At 37.3% G+C, this 22,159-nt stretch overlaps 1 protein-coding gene across 29 annotated transcripts in view; it reads left to right on the top strand.

Annotated features, from left to right (window-relative positions):
* Positions 1–22,159, top strand: part of ESRRG (estrogen related receptor gamma) — a 615,477-nt gene that overhangs the window by 395,808 nt on the left and 197,510 nt on the right. For 15 of the 29 annotated variants that reach the window (XM_038586131.1, XM_038586130.1, XM_038586132.1 and 12 more), the window contains one exon: positions 7,624–7,742. The exons of the other annotated variants lie outside the window; for them this stretch is intronic. In XM_038586131.1, coding sequence (XP_038442059.1) covers positions 7,738–7,742 — 5 coding nt within the window. In that variant the 5' untranslated portion in view covers positions 7,624–7,737. The remainder of the gene's footprint in view (positions 1–7,623; positions 7,743–22,159) is intronic. 29 annotated transcript variants of the gene reach the window in all.

Raw genomic sequence — 22,159 nt, 5'->3', positions numbered from 1 at the left:
CTCTCTATGGATTGTGAAGAAAATATAAAACTCTCGAAGATGAGGTAGTGCATTATAGGTAGATGTCCACTAGCTGTCCTTAGTGACTGCATATTGCATTGCTTTGTAATTAAGTAAGAGATGAAAAGTGACTTGCAGTCTCAGTGGCTGCTCGTGTGTGAATCTGAGTGTCTCTGTGTAGATATGTGTGTGCACGCTCGCACGTGCACATGCAGACACACTCACACTCACACACACACACACACACACACACACTCACACACACACTCGCACAAGGATTATTCTCCAAGAGATGGACGTAGGAGGAACTGAAAGACTGGAAGGTTGTGCCTGCATCAGTTTGAGACGCTCAAAGCAAGAAACAACCTTGAATTGTGTGAAAGTAAAAATGAAAAATAAACAAAGGTAGGACTGCCCACTCCAGTGTAGTCTGAAGGTGAGTGCACCTGGGGCTGTAGAATTGGAGAGGCTACATGTCTGCCTGTCGGGGGAGAAGGCGTTATCCAAGCTCACCCAGATTCTGAACTTTTCTCCCGTAGATAAATAAACAAAACAAACTTTAAAAATCCCCTGGAGGCTTCGTTCTAAAGTAGTTTTCTTGAATTTAACTTCTTATAGCTAATTTGAATAATTAGTTTAGATAAGCCTCTTAAAGCAGATGCATTTAAATGAAATCAGGGCACATGTCCTTTTGGCTTTGGCGCAAGATTCAAACTAGCTTTCTTTTTGGCTCAATTAAAAGTCATCTTTAAAAAAAAATACAGATTTATTGTCTGGATGCAGTTCTGATGGTTACGTGGTTCACTGGACAGACAGAAAGATCTAATGCTAAGCAACGCATCTGCCTCTCTGTCTCAATTAATAAACCACAGAATTTATACATGCTATTAATATTCATAGTAATTGTACTGGGTTAAACCCTATCACGTGTGTGTATACATAGAAATGAAACCAGAGTTATGCAGTTTCAGAGGAAAATATTAGGCAATTCCTGTTTTGGAGGCTGTTAAAAAGATTCCTACGATTTATTGACCACCATTAGGGGAGCCTAAAATGTTAACCTATAACTATGTGTTCTTTTATTTTAGGAAATGTGCCAGCACATTAAAGAACATAATACTTGAAAGCTTGTTTCACATTTAATGGCAGTAATAACTGATAGCATAAATAGATGAAAATAATATATCTGCTCATTTTGACATATGTGTCCGTCTAATCATTCTAAATGAGTGTGCTCATCACATGAATCCCTTTCAACCTCTGATTAAAATGTAACATTGACTACAGGATTATAGAGCGGACTTAATTTTACTGACTGTTTTAACAGTTGTCACAGCTGTTGGAAGAAGGAAAGGCAATTGAAACACTCCAAAACAGGCAAGGCGAGGAGGGAACAGTTCAGTAAATTCAGCCTTATGATTGAAATCTAAGCAGTGCAAATGAAACAGATTTGTGTTTTAAAATTCCTGTTGGGAGCTATGCAAGTTTTATTTCGAATGGTCCACTCTTTCTGTTGTCAGGGTTTTTTTTTGATATTTCCAGCCCCCACCCCCATCCCCGGCCTCATCTCTTCTTATTAAAAGCTAATGTAAATTGAAACACTACTATCCCAAAGTAATACTATCCTGTCAAAATATAAGGGGATAAAAATAGGCAGGAAGGAAAAATGTATACAGTAACGACAACAACAACAACAACAACAAAAAGCCTAAACCCAAGCCCCAAGCGGATACAATTTTTTAGAGAAAGATGGGAGCTCGCCTAAGTCACTTTAGATGTGATATTATTTGAAAACTATCAACAGACACTTTAAGTTGATTTTTCTAAGAAAGAACACTTAAACTCCAGACTTGGAGCTCATACTACTTCTCCTCCTGTTTCTTCTCTGTAAATCTGTTGAAAACACCTGCAGCCTTAAAGGTGGGTGGTGTAGGTGGGGTTTTCAGATGATTTCTTTGTAAATTGCTGGAAGTGACAACTAGCTGCACTTAGGGGTGAGTGTTCTTGAGCTGTTGAGTCTTGTAACCTTGCCCATCACAGCACTAAAGCGAACAGATTAATTCTATTTTTTCTGAAAATTTAATAACCACTGCACATATCCCCAACTATAGATAGTCCAAACAGCCAGACAGTCTGTATTATGTAACATGTGATTTTTTTTCTCCTTGGAGTAAGCAAAAATAAGTGTTCCTGAGTTAATGGAATAAATGTAGAATGGGAGTGGTAAGTGATGGGCACCCCATGTTTCACCAGCCCTTTGTGTCAGTGTATTTATGTATTACCTTATGTACATTTGGTGGTTAAGTTTAGAAATCCTCCTTTTCCAGAAAGGGCTGGGAAACAGCTTTCCCTTTCTTGGGCAGAGGCAAGGGTGATGGTGTTGGCTGGTTCTTTTAGTGATGGTTTCTCATCTTAATGTGTTTATGGCACTGCTGCTTTATTTACTGAGCCTTGTGTGTGTTGCAGCGGTAATTAACCCATGTTATTAGCAAAGCCCTTGTGGATATCCATTAATTCTCTTGCATGGATGATCATTTTTCCAGTGTTTTCCCCCCAATAAGGTATCATTGTTCTTTTTTTTTTTTTAAATTCTGAATTGACGGCCTTTGATATATTTCTTTGATTTAATCTGACCTGTAATACATATTGACCATCTTATAAATAAAAAAAAGGATATTGTAATTCAGCTTTTAAAAATGCTAATAGAAGCTGGAGAAAAGATTTTTCCCCCCTTTGGTTTTCTTTTCAAAGTGAAAAAGAAAAGAAATTAAGGTTTAAAAAGGAAATAATATAGGAAATCAGGTTTAACTCCAGGTTTTCCAGGTCTTAGAATTTACGATAATTTGGGTCTTTGAGGTCTTTTAATCAGATTTTTACTTAGTTAATAACACTTTAGGCATTTTTATAAAATATTGAGCCAGCAGAAAAATACTTGTGCTTCCTGTGCTGAGAAAAGATAAGGACCATCTCATTAGCCGGGCCATACTTTTGCAATTAATTTTAGATACATGGTGCTATTCATCAAAGAGGGCAGGTAACTTCTCTATGAGTCTATTTAACAATACTTTCACAATACCTTACTCCTGCAAGAACTACAGACAAAGAAGAGACCTTTCTTTTTGGAAGGTAGGCATCATGCCCAGTCGCAAGTCCGTATCACTTGTGAAAAATTCCTCAACATTTGTTTTAGCCTAGTGACTCAAAGAAGATCTTTCTTTGTTTTACTTTTAAAGTGCTGCGCAGCACTGAAGGTTGTGCTTATATGATTTCATAAAACAAATTAAAATCTGTGCTTACGGTTGATACTTGGTCAGACAAGTGGCCATTAATAGCAATGATTTCTGTGCAACCAATTAATATGAAATAAACTTTTTAGAGCCACCTACTAAGCATTTAGAAAGAGGAGAAGAGCATCTGAGGTATTTCAGGGGAACTTTAAAATCATCGTAGTCGATAAACCTTGCTTGGAATCTTGCTTCATAGCGAATTCATGGAAGAGAGAAACAATACAACGTTGATCTGTTATAAGTGCATATGAGCTCCGGCCCCAGCCAGCTCTCTGGAGAAAATCTTTGATTACACTGGCCCAGTGTGTTCAGTTTTTTATCTCTTTTACATCCACTGGCCTTGTATTAAATTGTCATTGTCCTAAAGCACATGAGATAGAAATGAATTGCAGTTCTCTACATTCTCTGACAGTGAAATATTTAGGTTCTCTTTCTCCAATCATACTTATGTGTATATTTGATAGTGCAGGGATGACACCAGGCATCTCTGCCGCCTGTCATTCTTCTTCCTGCATTTCGGATGTTTTGCCATTGATTATTTTCACTGCCATGTGTATATGGATGTACGTGGTCTGTGCCATTATAAATACACATATGGTACTTTAAAATCCAGAGCAGCCGAGAGAATATACACATTCGTGTGGGTTTGCGTGGATAGTGTGCATGTGAAATATGTACCTATATGGGAAGAGGTGTCTGTGTAGAATGTTATAGGTATGATGCTCAGAGTCTTCATTACATTTATATAACAAAGTGAATCTCAAGTATTTTTCTAATCCATCAGTTGCCAGTTAAATTTGCCAGGCATGATTTTAACCTGGAATTAGTGTTGCGGGTATTTGCCAGGTCTGATTTTAAACTAAATTGGTTTAACTATATAGAAAGACAGGTAACAGGTAACCTAATAAGTGAACTTGCTTCTGATTTTATGAATTTTTAACTGTTATCGTTCCTAAATTCAAAAGCTAGTAATCATAAATAATTTGTAAAATAGGAAATAAACTACTTATATTAAATGCATAATTTAATGGTTTGGGCCCATGTCCAAGAAATAGTTTTGAATCAGCTCTTGGCTACATTCTTTTTTTTTTTTTTTTAATACGAGGGTCTGACAAATATATCTAAGTGTAAACATGATAGCTCTCAAATAAATGCAAAATAGGAATTTTATTTATCTGCGTTACATAAATACGTCATTTCCTCTTTTTTTTTTTTTTGCTGAAAGCAAATGTAGAAAACTAATAAGTGTTCTGTTTCTCTAAAGTACATCACAGATTTCAGAATTTTTGAATTTTACTCTAAGAGGTAAGTTTAGAGATCTGTGATTTTGCTTAGTAAATCTGAATGAGAGTTGAGAGAGAACACTGATCTAATAACTGCTCTTCTGTTGTAAATCTTGCTCCTACTTATATTCTTGCTTGAAATCCTAGATTCATTTCTTATCTTTACTTGTATGAATAGCACTTTAACAAATTTAAGGTTTTTCTCTCTCTCTCTCTTTTTTTTAAATCCTGCTGTTTCTTTTTGCCAGTCCATCAGATCAAAGTTAGCTCCTTTATTATCTGAGGGTGATAAGTGACAGCCTTTGCCTTTTGAAGGATTTACCTGGCATCTTATTCTTGTTTCAAGTTCATTCTCGACTTCTACTTTCTAAGATCTAGGAAACCTCAGCTACTAAAAATAATTTCCATTCAGAGTTTTAGCAAACACAACTCTCCTCTCTACTTTTTCTTTAACAGAAATGCCAGGTGTTTCTTTTTCTCTGATTTGAACAGTATTTCCCAGTATTTTCCAAATGTATTTTCTAATCAATTATACAAAACCATCAAAATGAGAGAATTTAGATTTTGTAGTGTGTGTGTGTGTGTGTGTGTGCGCGCGCACATGTGTGCACCTGCAGGCATACAGTCCCCTTTTTAATTAAAAAAAAATTAAAAAATGTTTGGAGGAAACTTGCTTTTTATGTTTTGTTTCTTCAGATGTCATGCCATCTTAATTTATGGCAATGAATGTATATTTGGAAGATAACTCACTAAGGCAAAGCATTAAAAGAAAAGGCACAGTTTTAAATAAATTGACTTCTCACTGGTCAATTAAAGTCCACTTCAATATACTGGCATAGATCTATCTGTGCATTTGAATATAGATATGCAACATTCAGCACTGGCCGTTAGAAATGCAATGTATGGCTGTGGTTTTGGCACTTAAAATCTCTTTAATACTTAAAGTGTTAAACTCATGGAGAGCCTACCTAGGATTAGATTATGTTGTAACAACAACAACAAAAAGAACTTAAATTTATATTTTAATTATAAAAGGCAGTCTTTGTCATACACATTCTTCTATGCATTCTTATACTGCTTTGAGTGACACAAAATTGCATATATACTTTTCATCATTTTGATTGGAAGTACACATTATGTGTAATATGCTTTGGCAGCACTTACCTAGCCAAAGAAAACAAATTAATACCAGGCATACTGAAGGCTGTCAGGCATATCACAGATGTGTCAATTTAACTTTGCTTCATCATACACCTTCTCCGCAAACAATTGGTTAAGATGGTACTAAATAAAAGGGAAGCTACCGATAAATTCTCATGTTATATCAGAGATTGATGGCTAGTGGAAGTGTAATGAAAACCAGCTTGCTTGCTTGCTTACTTCTCTTAAAACTCTGTGGGAATACAGACAGCAGAGATAATAATGAGTTTTGTTAAAAAAAAAAAAAGTGGAGTATAACTTCAACTTATTCAAATCTTTCTACTCTTTTGAAAATAACAGAGGGATTTATTGTTTTACAAGTCTCTAATGTGGTGAAGCTCAGTTGCTCCTAAGTGTGAAGTAAATAGAGGCTTTAAGAAGTGGAGAAGCTGAAGGAACATGGGCAATCCATCTTTAACAAGGGACATCTCTTTTTGTTGTACTTTGCATACATTTTCTGAGGAAAAAAAAATCTCGTGCTTTCTTTTTGTATGGTTTATTCAAAATGCAAAAAAAAAGAAAAAGAAATTTGAAAGAGAACTTAATGCACAGAAAATAGGCAGAAGCATATTACTCGTTTTCTCCTCCATGATCAGAATGGTTCCCTTGTATATGAAAATTTCTTTTTCATCAATTCTAGGAAGATTTTACTTATTTATACTGGCTTTTGAGAAATTAAACAGAAGGGACATTAAATATATGTATTTGCTTTTTATACTCACAATGTGAATTAAAATGTTTTAAAAGGTCTTCTTTTCATGGCAGTTATGATACTTACATTTTGTATTTATAGGAATTTATTTTACTTTGAAAAGAGTGTCTAAAATTATGTCCAGATTTAGCAAAAATAGCGAATAATATGAAAAATTATGGACACCAAGGTACTCATTTAGAGAAAAAAATTCTAATGTGAGGTTGCTTAATCAATTGCCCTTTGCCCTCCATAATTCCAAATTATCATAGAACTTTAACTTCTCCAGAAATGTAAGCTGACCATGTTAAATTACGTTCATTTTTCCATAAATGAAAGAATACCCTGACAATGCTTTCTTCATTGTCTCTATTAAAACAGATCAGATATTTTGAGGAGGAATATTATGTCTGTAATCAACTGTTCATGATCAAAGAAAGGGAAAGGTACATGTAGTTGAGAATCGTGTCTTTTTCCTATGAGAAAGTGACTGTATACAGTTGGTGCTGGGTCCAGGAAATGACAGAAGCATCCCTTTATCCATAGACTTAAATGAGACCTGCCTCATCAGTCATGGGATCATAGTGTCACAGATGGAAAAGCAACCATCAGCTGAATTGTACTGAACTACACACTTGGCTAATTCATCTTATTGCTCTACACATCTAAGGAAAGGCTCATTCTATTCTTGGAGTCTAGACAGAATCAGGAGTTGGGCTCAGGTGGGAGCATGTGGCCGCCTTTTTCTGTTCTCTCTTAGCCATTCAGCAAAGGGAGATGAGGAACAAATGGACAATTTATGCACAGAAGCCCAAGCAGAGATTCTTTCCCAGGGTCAGAAATTTATTATTCAGTTGTTCAAGTACATTTTTAGATTTCTCTTATGTTCTATAAATGTCATTGTTGTCTTTCATGCTCCAAAGACCTACCCATAAATGATTAGGTATGTCTCTCAATTTGTATGAACCATGAACCGGTATAAGCCTTTTTTAACAGATAGAAATGGAGAGCAGATCACCTACTTATGTGAGCCTGGATGAGGATTCTTTCCTCATACCTTTATATGGAACTGTTCAGTTGGTTAAGTCTGAAGAATGAGAAAAATACCAAGAGGTTAAACACTCAAATTGTATTTTTTTTATTTTTTTTTATTTCCTTATAGTGAACAAAACTTTAATGTCTAGAGCATTTATGAGGGTTTTAATGATTGGAAAATCTGTCCTGAGAATGTGGTCACCATATGTGACAGCCTTGCTTTCTATCTTGTCTTCAGTTTATGGGGTAAGTTCGGTGATATTGTCTATTGTCTTACTTTGCATACGTTATAGCACCTCTCTGCCTCCACTTTGAGATAATCTGAAATGTGGGGGAAATGCCTGCTTAGCTCTAAAACACTTCCCTCAAGCCTCCCCAAGTGCAGCAATATTTTCTTTTAAAATTTCCGTTTCTATTCATTTGTTTTGCTAAAGGATCCTTTACTTTGATAAAAGGTAAGTACATGATATTCATCCGTATTTGCATACACAGTGTATTTTAACCCCCCCTCTCGAATTCCAAAGACATTGCCTTCAACTTTTCATAAGTTGTTTTCCTTTTGTTTCTGTTTGTTGTACATTCTAGTTGAGTGCTTTTATGGTGTTTTCTTGATTGTTGTCAGTTTGGGGTACCCACTGCTGACATTTTTGTCAAGTTAATGTCCCAGCACAAAAATCCATGGCAAACTGGAATCTGGCTACAGGGGCGTGGAAGATACAACTTGTGTGTGATTGTGTGTAAATACAGTTAGTTAGTTGGGGGTTTATCAGATAGCTTGGCAGAAAGAGAGAGGAGCAGTACAAACTGTTTTCAGTAACTGTGCTGTTCATACACCTGATAAGATTGAGAGAGCTTTTCGAAATGCTGATAGGCTTTGAATAAGAAAAGAATAATCACTCTGCTACTGGCACCAGCTTATCGGGACCAAGTAAAATGCCAACACTTTTACATTAGCAAAAGTAAATGTTTTAGACACTCTGTGCCTTTTTTTTTCATTCAAGTTAAATAGTAGGGGTGCTCTTGAGTGCGCTATAATGAATAGAAGGATTTATTACCTTGACTAAATTACAGGTGAATATGTTGATAAAGGAACCTTCAGCATCAGCAGCAGCTTCTTTGATAAGCAGGTGCATCTATGCTGTACATTCTCTGGAGAAATTAAGTATGCCTTTTTCCACTCCAATTCTATTAAACATCATTTCTGATGTTAGAAGATGCAGTTATGTCCTGTGTCAATCGAGTCCCCTTGTTTTCCAGCAGATGGGTGACAGGCATTTGAAACTTAGCTTATCAGACTTGTAAAATGCTGGTGTGCTGCTGTTAAATAAGTTAGGGCATGCGTATGTTTGTGTCACTCGTGCTGAACCACCAAAGTCCTATATAAGAAAGAGATCTGGTTTTTTCTCAGGAGTGGAATGACATTAATTATAAATTTCGAATACTTTAATGAGAAGATAAACGTATTTTGCCCAAGCCACCGCCCATTGTAAAGCACCTCCCCTTAAAAAGAGAGAGGGAGATTGGTTTTGCTCTTAATCTAAACCATTAACTTTCCCAGCTCAACCATCCTCTCTTCTTTGTAATTTGACGCCTACAAATAATTTGGTGTATTCAGATTTGATAAATGATCGTGCAAGAGCAGATTGATTGATTTTGGATTACTATTGATTACTCTCAATGAGATCACTGTGACACACTCGAATCAATAGTATTCGATTAAGCAAGGCACCACCGTTCTATACATTCAGCAGCAGTGGGGAATCCAGGAACAGAAGGTTCACAAGCTGATAAATTGACAAAGCGTTCAGCTTTAAATAGCCCTTTGTTCAGCACTAGTTCCTTAAAATATATTTCATTGGAAAGTTCGTTTTTGCAACTCTGGGCCTTTCCGTGGAAGAAAGGTCATCAGTTTAAGGTTTATTAAATTTTAACTAAAAACAACTGGGCTCCATGTAGGTGTAAAATAATTTAAGTACTTACTGCAGGCAACCTTCATGCTTTTGAGCTGTTGCTCAAAGGTTTCATTCTTTTATGAAGATGTCAATTGTAAACATAAAAATGCATCACTGGAAATGTAATGGCTTAAGATTCAAACCGAAATAAAAATTCCTGCCTGAGGAAAGCACTATAATCAAAATAAGGTGGCCTTAACTTTCCTCAGAAGTGGGCATGCTTAGGAGCAGCGCTGCGAGGCAGCGGCAGGTAGAGGCCCTTGATCAAGCACACAGCTGCTGCTGCTTGTCCTTAGCTCAGTTATTCATCACGTCGCCAATACGACATGCAAAACACCGAATATCATTTGATCTGAAAGCTGCTACCACTGCTGAGGCACTGCAATCTTTCTGTCCCGAGCAAACTTACAAAGTGGCCGGGGGATAAAGGACTCCTCCGTGGTTCAGGGCCTTTGGTGAAGGACCAAGGATGAGATTTTCCATCACGTTCCATCGTGGTGCCGTCTTGGCACTCGGAATGAGGCATTTGCTCTTAGGTTATATGGGATTGCCTCTCAAAAAGTGAGCCTTCCAGGGAACATTCTGCTGGAAATGTCAACCGTCTCATGTGCAAAACTTGATTTCCAGTGAAATTTTGGCTACGAAGGCCTGAGGACCCCAAATCAGCAGCAGGTTCAAGTTTGAAATAGATTTTGATAAATTGTCCCATTTTGATAGTAATGAAACAAGACGAAACAAAACTAGAGGTGGCAATCTGAGGGCAAATCAAGAGGAAAGCCAAGTTTGAAATCATGAAATTCCCTGACAACACGTCAGCCTTTCTTGTGTGTGAAAGTGAGGTAATAGGGTTCTAATGATATTTTCAGGAAACCCCATGCAATTGCCATTTCTGTAGGTCAAGAAATGGTCATATATCAGCATTTTCATGTGCTCCAACATAATAATTGAGTTTATTCCTGTACTGTTCATATCATGTAAGCAGATCGAGAGCGACAACTGTTGTTTATTAATTTTTTAAAAATTTTGTTTTATGGTGGGCGGGGCCAGGTTATGGGAGACACATGAATTTTGTCTACAGTCATGGCATGTATATCATAGTATTGTTTTTAACAATGACTTTTTTTTTTCTTTAACACTTGGTAGAGTTCCCAAGTATCTAGTATTATACATGCTGCAGAAGTACGTATGCATTTATCTGGCTTGTCACCTGTTGTGGCTAAGCTGCTTCTGAGAATCCAGGTGAATGTTCCCTCTGCTGGGGAAGCATGTGGCACAAACCAGGTAGTGGACTCAAGCGCTGACCCTCCAAAAAAGGAGCACACCGCTAAGGGTAGAGAGGAAACAAATTGGGAAATTGGGGAATAGGTGCCGACACCTCAAACACTGCATCCTTGCTTTCGTTCATTAGCAGAACCTTAATATGCTAGTTAGCACTTTGTGTGCTTCCCCCGGAGAAGTATTAAAACTGTGCCCCATTAAATCTGTGCACTGGGGTGGGTTAGGCAGACGCAGGACACCTTGACTTGGCCCCTGAGCCCATGATGCTTTATTGGCTGTTGCAGGTAGAAAAGGTGCTTCGGGAGATGTAATAAAGTGATGCCAGAGTTCCCATTCGCATCTCCCCACCCCCCAGAGTTGCCAGAGTTCTCTCCCCCACCCCTCCCCGGTTGTGCAGCTCCTACTGGGGCTGGGCTGTACTTGCCACCTCTGGGCAGAGGCTGGCTCCCAGGGAGAAAGGAAGTGGGCCCGGTCTCCAGGTACAAGGAGGGGGCCTCCAGTGCCTCGGCTGGAAATGTCAGGACAAAATGCATCCTGACTTGGGGTCCTGTAGGGACGGGGTAAGGTTTTCCTCACTCTGGGTAAGCGTCCAGCTTGTCTCAGAGCGAAGGAGGGTGGGCATCGTTTACTGGAACTTGATTGAGCCAATGCCTCCAACTGGTCCCACCGTCAGTCTCAGAGTTTTTCCTCAGTAGTGCGTTTTCCCCCCTGTCTGTGGCACGGAATTTGATTTATCGCTGGTACTAAGATCAAAAAAAGAAGTCATTCCTTTTGATGTTTGCTATTAGGCACACGCAGTGCAGGGCGGGGGGCTGGGGGGGAGCCATCTGAGCAGCCAAGTCACTGTCCTGGTCACACGGTGGGCACCGATAGCAGAACATATTATTTTGTATCTGTTCATTTTGGATGTAGAATTCTGTGTATAGGGAGGTCATCCATAGGGTATTTTGAATTAATATTTAGGTTTGTTTCAGGTACAGATTCTTTTGGTAAGGACACAAAGAGTGGCTGGCACATGCACCTGATTACCTGATTAGGACACTTTTTTTTTTTTTTTTAACTGTCTGGGCATTAATTTTACCAAAAGACCTACAAAGCTGAGCAATATAAACAAGCCAATGGGGTTCAGTCCTTTCTTTCAAAAAAGAGCCATTGGTTGCATGCATTGTTGGCTGGTGGACTTGGGACACCAGAGCCGTATTTGCAAACGAGGGGAAAGGTTTGCTGGGGTCTGCTGGTCCTGTATCCCGGGCCCTGGTCAGGCTTTGTTCGCAGCTCTGTACAGTAGCTTTTGTGCAGCTTCTCTGTGAGTGGGATTTCTCTGAGCAGCGTGAGCCCCAGCCCATCAGCAGGCTGCTAGTCAGCAGCAGGTGTGAACAACATAAAACAGGATTAACACTGAACCAAAGTGTGTACTAAAAACAGAACCCCTGCCTTGCTTTTAAAAGGACGGGCAGGACTGGAAGATAGAAGCCACTGTGGTCCCTGCACCCCGTGTTTACTAAACAGTGTTCAATGAACTATGCAAATGGCTCTGTTTAGGTGCCGAGAAGGCCTGCAAGGGATCATGTACTCCTTCTCTCGCTCGCTCTTTTAAACTGTAAACTCAAAACTTAGGCAGAAAATTCTTCTCAGACTTTCAGAGAGGAACACAAAACAGAACAAATGTGATCTGGATAAATCTTGAACTAGGATTACAGTGAATGTCGCAAAGGTACTGTCCTTCCTTACCAATTCAAGTCGATGGTCATTCAGTGTCTGTATTTCCGACATCTAAAGGATATTTATTAGCAGTTGGTTGATTTTTGTGTGTGTTTAATTACGTGACTTCATTTATATTTTTCACCTAGGTAGGCAAATCCACAAAGAGGCAAAATAGGTAATTTCATTAAAGATTGTACCCCTCTCCCCAAATTCTTTTTTTTTTTTTTCAATCAGTGATACCTACATATGAAGAAGAAAGCCAGCCGGCACACGCACAAAGATCATAGTTAATTTAAGAAGACTGCATGTGCTTAACAGATTGGGCATTGCCACAAATTTATGGCCTTTGAGTCACTTTATCAATATTTCATTTAGGAAAGAGAAAAAATGGCACTTAAATATATAGTTCTCTTTTTAAGTTATGCTAATTATAGCATATAGTACAGATTTGGATAAATTAAAAAATTTTTAAATTTGGATATCTGTGTTTTATTAGGTTTAGACTAACTTGTGGAGTTTTAGGAGTTGGTCATTTCCAGGAGGGGGTCTGAAATAGGGAAATAGTTCAACCAATTAGAGAACTTGTGTTTTTATATGTATATATATATATATATATATATATATATACATATAAAAAACACACAAACACAAACACACATACACACATACAGACACATGCCTTAACTATTTCAGCACATGTAAAACAAATGTAGGGATTATTTGTGGGTATATGAAATGTCATTACTCTGATTTCTGTCTGACACTGCAAAAATATGTGCAGCTCTAGATATTTATATAAGATGGATCTGTTTGAGAATATTATCTATACTAAAGAATAATTTTAAATCTTAAAAATCACAATACCAATTATCATTCCCTTCTAGTAAGACCTGGTAACATATATTACCTTTATTATCTTTTATATCCAGGCCTTAAGTTGAAATTACCTATTCGTTCCTTCACTCTTTGCTTATGCTTACTATTTTTTTTTAATTTTTAAAATAACAGGCTTTTTAAGCTGAGACTTTGCTACTTTTTATTTTAGAAGGGGTATTGTCTGCCAGTTTAATTGTGGCAGTCTTAAAAACACATTGAATACACTGAGAACATCCAAGTCATTGTGAAATATATAAATTCTAAAATTACATTTTAATTCCACAGTTACTATCTTTAAATGTTAATTTATAAGCATTTGCCTTATGATGTGTTTCTTTCTAAGAAATGTCCATCCCCTTCTGTTTAGTATTATTAAATACCCTCTGTGGTGTACCTTAATTAGGTTGTGGGCAAATAGTTTAATGATAGTTAATGAAATCAAGTTTAAAAGATATTAGTTTAGCATTGATTTTAGAGGTGTATTTTTTTTTTTTATAACCAACTCTCTGGTGTCAAATTGATTGCTTATAGTAACTTTTCATGTTGCATTGAAAAAATTACATGCATTGTTTTGCAATTTTTTAAATCATTAGAGTAATCAAGTTAGTGCATTAAACTACATTTTCTTGATTATTCTTTCAAAAATATTTGTGTACATGCACTGTCCTAGACACTAATATCCTGAAATAAATGATAAAAATTATAAAATGATCTTGGGTACATAAAACCACTTAAAAATGTGGCTTTTTATATCTATGGCTCCAGTTTGAACTTGGTTGGGTCAGTCTTCAGAAAATGATTTCAGGAATTTAGGTAGCAGGAGTTTTAAAACTCAGGCACACTGAGGCTTCCATCCTGATTTTCTGGTTTTGGCTTTTTAGGGCTGAGAGAAAGTTAGCACCATGAACACGATTAGGGATTGTACATTCAGATCCTGAATATTTCAAGAGTGTGTGATCACAGGTCCTAGAGCTCCGATCTGGTCTGGCCTGTGTTCCCTCAGCTCAAAAAGCCATTTTGACACTGCTTCCTTGTGAAGCCTTTGATGATTTGATCACCACGGTTGCCTTTACATCTTAAAATGCTCTAAATTACTTGTTTATGGTTTGTTTTTCAGACTGGAAATGAAAGGGGAATAAATGCTTTAAAAGATCACGTTAAAAAACATTCAATAGATGGTAGGGAAAGCAAGGGCGATTCCTTTGAACTCTGGATGGTTTGTGTGGTTTGACTTTGAGGGAAAGGTTCGACTTGGTAAACTCATCCTAATCAAAGTAAATGACAACTGAAAGGTGGTTTTTCTAAGAAAACCTTACCCTTAATCTTGAAATAATTTCACAGCTACTGTCTCCAGAATTCCTGCAAAATTGCCCCCATAGAGTTCCCAGGAGCCTGGGATTTTAGTTTGCCTGTCTCTTTGCAGCATCTTTTCAGTGGATGCATTTTTATTAAAGTGTTCTACTTATTTATTTTTTTGAAGATGCAGACTGGTTTGCTTCAGATCATTAAAATTATTGTCTTTCACGTTTTCAGGTGTTTATAATTAGATGATTAGTCAAGTTAGGTAATAAGATTTATATTGGCATCAGTTAAGTTTATAGAAGGATTAAAATCATGGTATCATGGTACCATTGCCAATCAGAATATGCCAGAAATATCTCCGGAGAATTTTTGTCAAGTGTTTATGCTCAATTAAAATTTATACTACATGTTACCGAGTGACTGTCTCATGATAGCTTGGCATCATGATGCTGCAAGCTTCCAATTGCAAGTGATAGGCAATGCAATTTGTGTGTGTGTGTGTGTGTGTGTGTGTGTGTGTGTGTGTGTTCCAGTGCTATAGAATTGCAAACTTTGGAGGGAAAATGCCACACTTTGGGAAATGACAGCAGAAATATAAGACAAAGAGTTGTCCCAGTTTGGGTATAGCTAATATTTTCTATAATGCCAAAAAGCTATAAAAATGTAGTTTTTATCTCCTACACTCGATATATGCAAAGGGCAGCTTACCTTTATGTAAGACACTGCAGATGCGAGCTGAGTCATCAACTCACCTATGTTTTCGCTTCATTTGTGGTTTTTGCAAAATATTTGTGAAAATATTATCCCCCCACCCCCCCCAGTCTTCTTGACTTTTCCAGTGTTGCTCCCTCTAGTCCTCCTTTCTTCATTTTTTTATTAAGCTGAGACGTAAATTTTTGCAATGGATGTATCCTCCTTCATGCATGGTGCCAACAAAGCATTGCGGAACCTTCACCAAAGTCTTAAAAAAACAAACAAACAAACAAACAACCCACTAACAAAGCAACAGCATAAAACATCGGGGGTTGCCGAGGGGTGGGGGGTGGGGAGGAAGAGGGCAGCTGGTAATTTATGATTCCTCTAGTATCGCATGTAAAGGATTTGCCAGCGCCCCACTTCCACCCCACCCCCAAACTACACACCGCTCAGTGTTAGGATGATGATAATGTACCTGGAAGGAAAACGCAGTCCATGCCGAAGCAAGCAGCATCAGACAGGGCGCCTTGCCATCTGCCCCACCTGCTGCTTTTCTGAGTCCATCTGGTGACTGCAATAGCTCATTGTAGGCCTCTTCTGAGAAACATTCGGGCTGAAAAGCAGGCAGTGTGAATTATTTAGGTAGCTAGTATAAATAAATAGAGGGAAAGGCGAAGGGTAAGAGGGGAAGGGTCTGAAAGCACCTCGTGCTCCCTTAGCCCTGGGTGCTTTGGAATGCTCGAATGCACGAAAGCATTTGATTTGCATATAGATTTAGATGTATAGATCATTGTGCAGATTACAAACCAATGAGTTTTATCTAGATTTAGATAGCGCTCAGCCTGCTTTGCACTTAAAATATGGCCAGCTTCAGGTAGGGAACCTTTGGGGACGTTCAGCATAAGTGAAACGGATGATATGTAATATTTTTAGGCTTTGATTTAGTAGAAATAAAACAACTGTGTGCCCTTTCTGAAGCAGATGATTTTGTGTGTGTGTTGTGGGGGCGGGGGGGGGGCAACACATTGGACTTTTTAGTGAATTCTGATTTGTATATATTGTGTCCTCTTTCTTTTTTTCTATTAGAAAGAAAAAATGAGAATAAATTTCTGTGTCAATTTTTACTTTTATCTGTGGCCACCAGTCAAAAATATTTTAGCTATTAAGTGCAAAACACTCTTACCGAATTCAGCATGCAGGTGAATATATACTCAATCTAAAATGAAAGACTTCAGTCTTAGAAATCTGTGTGTGACTTTGTATTTTGGTGTCTGCATAAACCGCATGGATAGGAATTGCCTGCTTAATGCAAAATGAACTATCCTTAAATTGTAAACTGGAGTCGGATAAGTCATTTACATGGACATTATTGAAATAAGGAAAGTTTATCATACATATGTAACAAGATGGGTTTCTAAGGCTATACTTGTCACTGAAGTTGAGGAAGAGCTAGTTTATATAAAAATATCCTAAAAAAAATTCTGAATTGTAGGGCTGCCTGGTTGGCTCAGTCGGTAGAGCATGCTACTCTTGGTCTCAGGGTGGTGAGTTCGAGTCCCAAATTGGGCATAGACATTACTTAAAAAAAAAAGAGTACACTTATTGTCATGAGCACTGAACAATGTATGGAATTGTTGAATCACTGTATTGTACACCTGAAAGTAATATAACACTGTATGTTAATTATACTGGAATTAAAAATTTAAAAATATATCCTATATTGTAAATGAAGGTTTAGAACTATGAATGAAACTGGTAGTCTCCAGACTTGAAACAAGACTGTTCCTGTTTTCTTTCCTGAGACTCATTGAGAGGATAATATAAATTTAGAGTGGGAATGGAGGCTTCATTTAAATTAATTTATGATGTTTTATCCATTTTCCTCATTTTTTATTTTATAGATTAATACAGATGTATGGATAAGGTTATGTGGTATATATAGCCTGTTAAATTTTTAACTGCAAGCCTAAAAGGAGGCTTGATAGAGCACGAAAAAGAGAACGCTGTTGTGAATATTTCCACTGGTTCTATATGTACAGAAAGCAGTGTGACGTCTTGTGCTCTAGAATAGACTGGAGTCTGGAGGGTTGGTTCACTCGATCCCACTTGACTCAATTCAGTTGCAAAGTAAAGTTAATGGATATGCTTTTTTGAGCAAGTAAAGCTCTAGCCGTCACTTAAATAAGCAACATCTATCTGGAGCAAAATATGCATGAAAATGAATCATACTGCTAATTCAAAATAGAACCAGTAACCCATTTCATATTTGTTCAAATAAAGTACTTTTTATTCAAGGAAATTTATTTATAACCAATCTCTTTCCAAAAAGTATTTGAGATGACTCCTTTTTATCTGCATTTGAAACCATTTTCTGGTGCCAAATAAAATGAGGCGTTTGTCTTAAGCCAAATAGCTGTGTAAAATTTAAGGGCATTAAATAAAATTCGGGACCTGTAGACAACAGCTAGTTCATCTCCTCACAGGCTCTTTCCACCTTTGGCCTGATGTTTCTTCCTTTGATCCCCTAGCTCTCTCCCTCCTCCCCTGAATCACATGACCTCCCATCTCTGGCTTTGGAAACATGCCATGATAAAAATATTCCCCCCCAAAGCATCTATTTTTCCACCATTAGTAATAAGGACCTTTACTTATTCTTCTTAAATTACCTTTTCCTGAAAAACAATCTATTCTTCCTAGAGTCACTTAGATACTGTTTGCTGCTCATCGAATGCTTGCTCTTGCCAGGCAGAGGACAAAGTTGGCAGAGACATGAATTAATTAGAAGTAACATGTATGTATTAGTGGTAGCGGTTAACTACAAGAATGGGAATTGACTCAGGGTTTAATTGATAACTTCAGGGAACACTTAACAGATATTTTGAGTTTCCATAAATGTATGAAGTAATGAAATATTTTAGAAAAAAATTAAATATATCTGTATAAGAACACAAACTTTTGGGGTATCTGTGTGGCTCAGTTGGTTAAGTGTCTGACCCTTGATTTCAGCTCAGGTTATGATCTCACGGTCCAGAGATCAAGCCCTGCATCAGGCTCCGCACTCAATGCAGAATCGTGTTTGTCCCTCTCCATCCCCTGACTTGCACTCTCTCTCTCTCAAATAAATAAATGAAATCCTAAATGAAACCCACAAACTTTTTACATATTGACCTTCATTGCTTAGTCACTATGACTTGTAGTGCTCGTTTTTAAAATTTTGTTTTCATTTAACACTTGCAGTCAAGAGTCCTCCTGAGCATTGTTTTATTTATTTATTTATTTATTTATTTATTTATTTATTTATTTATTTATTGTATTCTGACATTAGGGTGCTAGAAAGTCTTTCTGGTCTAATCTGGACAGGGCTAGCTTTAGATTATCTTTGAATAATTCACAGGCATATAACTTTGTCAGATCTGATCTTGTGTTAGCTCTGCTGGAATATGTAAAAACTGACTTTACCCTATGATTATGATAAAAAGTATATTCCTCACGAAAAGAGGAGTTTAGACTATGCTTATTTGCATAAATTGCAGCAGAAACTTAGTACACGAAAATGTATTGACACATTGTACTTGCTGTAAACATCCCTTTTTAGCATTTTACAGATTTCTTCTTTCATCCTCTCTCATAAGACCAGAAGATCCATAATATGGATGTTAATTTTACTTTTATTCGATTGGTAGTTTCATTGAAGACGTTACTTAAAGATCTGAATATCAACTTTTAGAGAAAGCTTTGTGCCCAAATATTTGCAAGGCATTTTAAGAGAGAAATTTCATAAGCTGTCAAGGAAATACCCGGAAGGAAATTAATTAGTGTAACTACTTGCATTTTAAGAGTGTTGACTTTATAATTATGTAGTCAGTTGGTAAGCCTAATGATTTCATTAGAACCAAAAAATAAATAAAATAAATGTTAATAAAAGCCTTTATGTAACATACTATATATTTCAAAAGTAAATCTTTTCGTGGTTCTTCTTGAAATTTGCCATTGACAGTTTAGTCAAATCGGCTGTATTGATGGAAGGCTTAGCTGCTTTAAATACTGCACTCTAATAACAGTTATGGTGTTATTAATTATAGGAGATAAGTAGCAAATAGTAGCATCCATGTTGCTCCATAATAGCCTCCCATAAAGAACTTCATTACCCCATTCATGGGGAAGAAGAGGGATAGTAATAATAAATCATGGGTATTTTTATGAACTTATAAGTGGGGAGGTAAGGAGACTATTTGGGGTTCCCCCAGCAAGGCTAGTAAGAGAACGGTGTTTACTTAAGCACTGAAGACGGGCAGCATGGCCTGGTCATCTTTTGTTTTGGGGGGCCACAACTGGCCCAGGCGTGATGCCAGATTTCTTTATTTTCTTAAAATATGTAGATTAGAACTAGATTGTATTTGATGGGACAGAACTCATGGGAAGAGAGGAGACAAATCTGCTGGTGAGTGCAAACAGAAGGAGCAGCATCTGTGCACACATAGGGTGAAGCAGGCAGGAGAAATCTGGGGGCCTTTCTGCTCCTATTTCCTGTCAAAATCTGGCAGACGGTCCTACTGTTAATCTCAGGGTCATAGTTTGAGGGTCATACTGGGTACAAGTGTTAAAAATAATGCACTTTATTTTGAGATGGAAGATGCTATGATACAAACTATGGGTTTGAAAGCTGGAGAAATTTATGCTGTTACTTAAAATACGTTAAGTTTAACGACCTAATAAAATAGCATGCGGAAAAATGCTTGGTGAGAGTGGGCACTCAATAAATATTTCATGCCCCTCCTACTTTGCTCTTAATAATGGGGTTGTTAGTAGCACTAGAAGGAAAGTACAAAACTGAGATTTCACTTCTCAAAGCCAAATTAGCTTCTTACCTCAACCGACAAATTCTGAAGTTGAAATGAGTCATAATAAGGATTAGTCAGGGAAGCTTGAATTGAACCTATTTCTCGTGCATGTGTGACTCCTTATCAGTCTCCTACTACTTATAATTGCTGGATTCACTTTCTGAAATTAGCAAAGGGGAAAGCAAAGCAAAGACAGAAACCTAGCCACTTGCAATTTTCTTCCCTGCCTAGAATGTTAGGGTAAGAATAGGACTATAAAAATATAAATACTTAATTATTATTATTAGGGGAATGTAGAAATAAAACTATGAAGGGGAGAGTGTAGATTCTAGCAGACTAGAAAAGGTTCTCTTGTTTTTAGTTTCACCCTCCCTTTTTTTTTCTTTTCAGCCTCTCCTATCCTTAAAAAGCATAAGCATACTTCTCTTTTATACTAATCCAGTAAACACTGCAATCTGGCTTCTGAAGCTAGAAGTCCCTAGAAGTCTTGTTACCAGTAGTATGAGTGCCCAGCTCATATTTTTAAGACTGTGAGTGAATGAATGTGTGTGTGTGTGTGTATGTGTGTGTGTGTGTGTGTGTGTGTGTGAGAGAGAGAGAGAGAGAGAGAGAGAGAGATAGAAAGGGAGAGAGAGAGAGAGAGAGAGAGACCTCAATCTATTTCAGGTGAATTTCCTGAAGGAAGGGTTAAATCAACTGGTTGAGCTGATTTTACTCTCTAGTGGTGATATTTTATTTATATGATAAAATGCTTGGAAAGTGATTAATTTGTCAGGGGAACATCTTGTTACTGTAAATTTGCTGAATATGTAATAAAATTGCCATAACATAGATAGGAAAATGAAGATTTAAAAAAAACTGAAATAGCCAAAGGGTCTTCTGTATTTCCCTCAGTTTATTTTTACTCAGATTTCTCTCTTTAAAAACAACAGCCTCGAAAGAGCCCCGGCTTGCAGTTGAGGGAGGCGTTGGAGCTGGTGAGGCAGGAAAGAGGGGGAATATAATGGAAGAAGCGGAGATGGGTGGTGGATGTTGGTGCCTCGTTCTCTCTCCCCGGACCAAAGATGACTGATACATCCATTAAATTTCAGCCCAGGCTGATTGACTGAGTGGATTTATATAAATTAAAAAATACAGGTCATATACCTTTTCTGATAGACTGTAAATGAGAAATAGGAATTCCTTTAAACCTCAAAGGAGGAAATCCATAGGCAAGGCTTTCTAGTCAATAAAGCACTACAGCATCAACTCTTCTTGCTGTGTTTGTACAATAAGTTTTAGTTAATAGACAAATATTATACCAGCCTTTGCCCGACTCTTTCTAGCAAGAGGTAATTTGTAAATGAACTCACCCAGTGTTGAAGATTTTCCAGCTTTTGTTGCAATTTGAACTTGTGCTTTCCAGACATGAAGGAGGCAGAAATCATCCCTTGCTCCATTTTTTTTTTTTTTTTAGTGTAACAAGTGAAAATGGTATTAGTTAGGGAACAATGACTTTTATTCACACTCATTCTCTCAGCTCCATGTCCATTTGTCCATTGGAATGAGCCACTTATCATGCTTCCAGGTTTTTCCTCTTTCAACATCAAGAGTTATGAAAGTAAAATTCCATTTTTTCCTGGCCCTCCATGACAGGCAGACTGAAGATTGTGGTCATTTGGATTAAAAACATATCCATCACCACCAGCCGGCAGGTTATTATGATGTCTCCTTTGAATATATGAATTTCATACACTGCATGTTAGAAGTCTAAGAATGCCAACTTTTTAGATAAATAATTATCCCATTGGTGATGTACAGCATACTGTTGCCATATTTTCTCACTTTTACAGCATTCTTGCCCTTATCACCCATAACATAAATCTTTTGCTTTCATATTTAATAAAACTACGAGGGTAACAACCCCTTGTACTCTGTATAGTCAACCAATCACACACCATCATTTGACTATCATTATTTGTTTTCTCGCGACAGATATTTTAGTAGATGGTCTAGTTTAGGCTTGACAGCATAT

Source organism: Canis lupus, chromosome 38, assembly GCF_011100685.1.
Source record: "Canis lupus familiaris isolate Mischka breed German Shepherd chromosome 38, alternate assembly UU_Cfam_GSD_1.0, whole genome shotgun sequence".
Taxonomy (NCBI): Eukaryota; Metazoa; Chordata; class Mammalia; order Carnivora; family Canidae; genus Canis; species Canis lupus.
The sequence above is the reverse complement of the archived record's forward strand: the minus strand, read 5'-3'. Positions and strand labels throughout refer to the sequence as shown.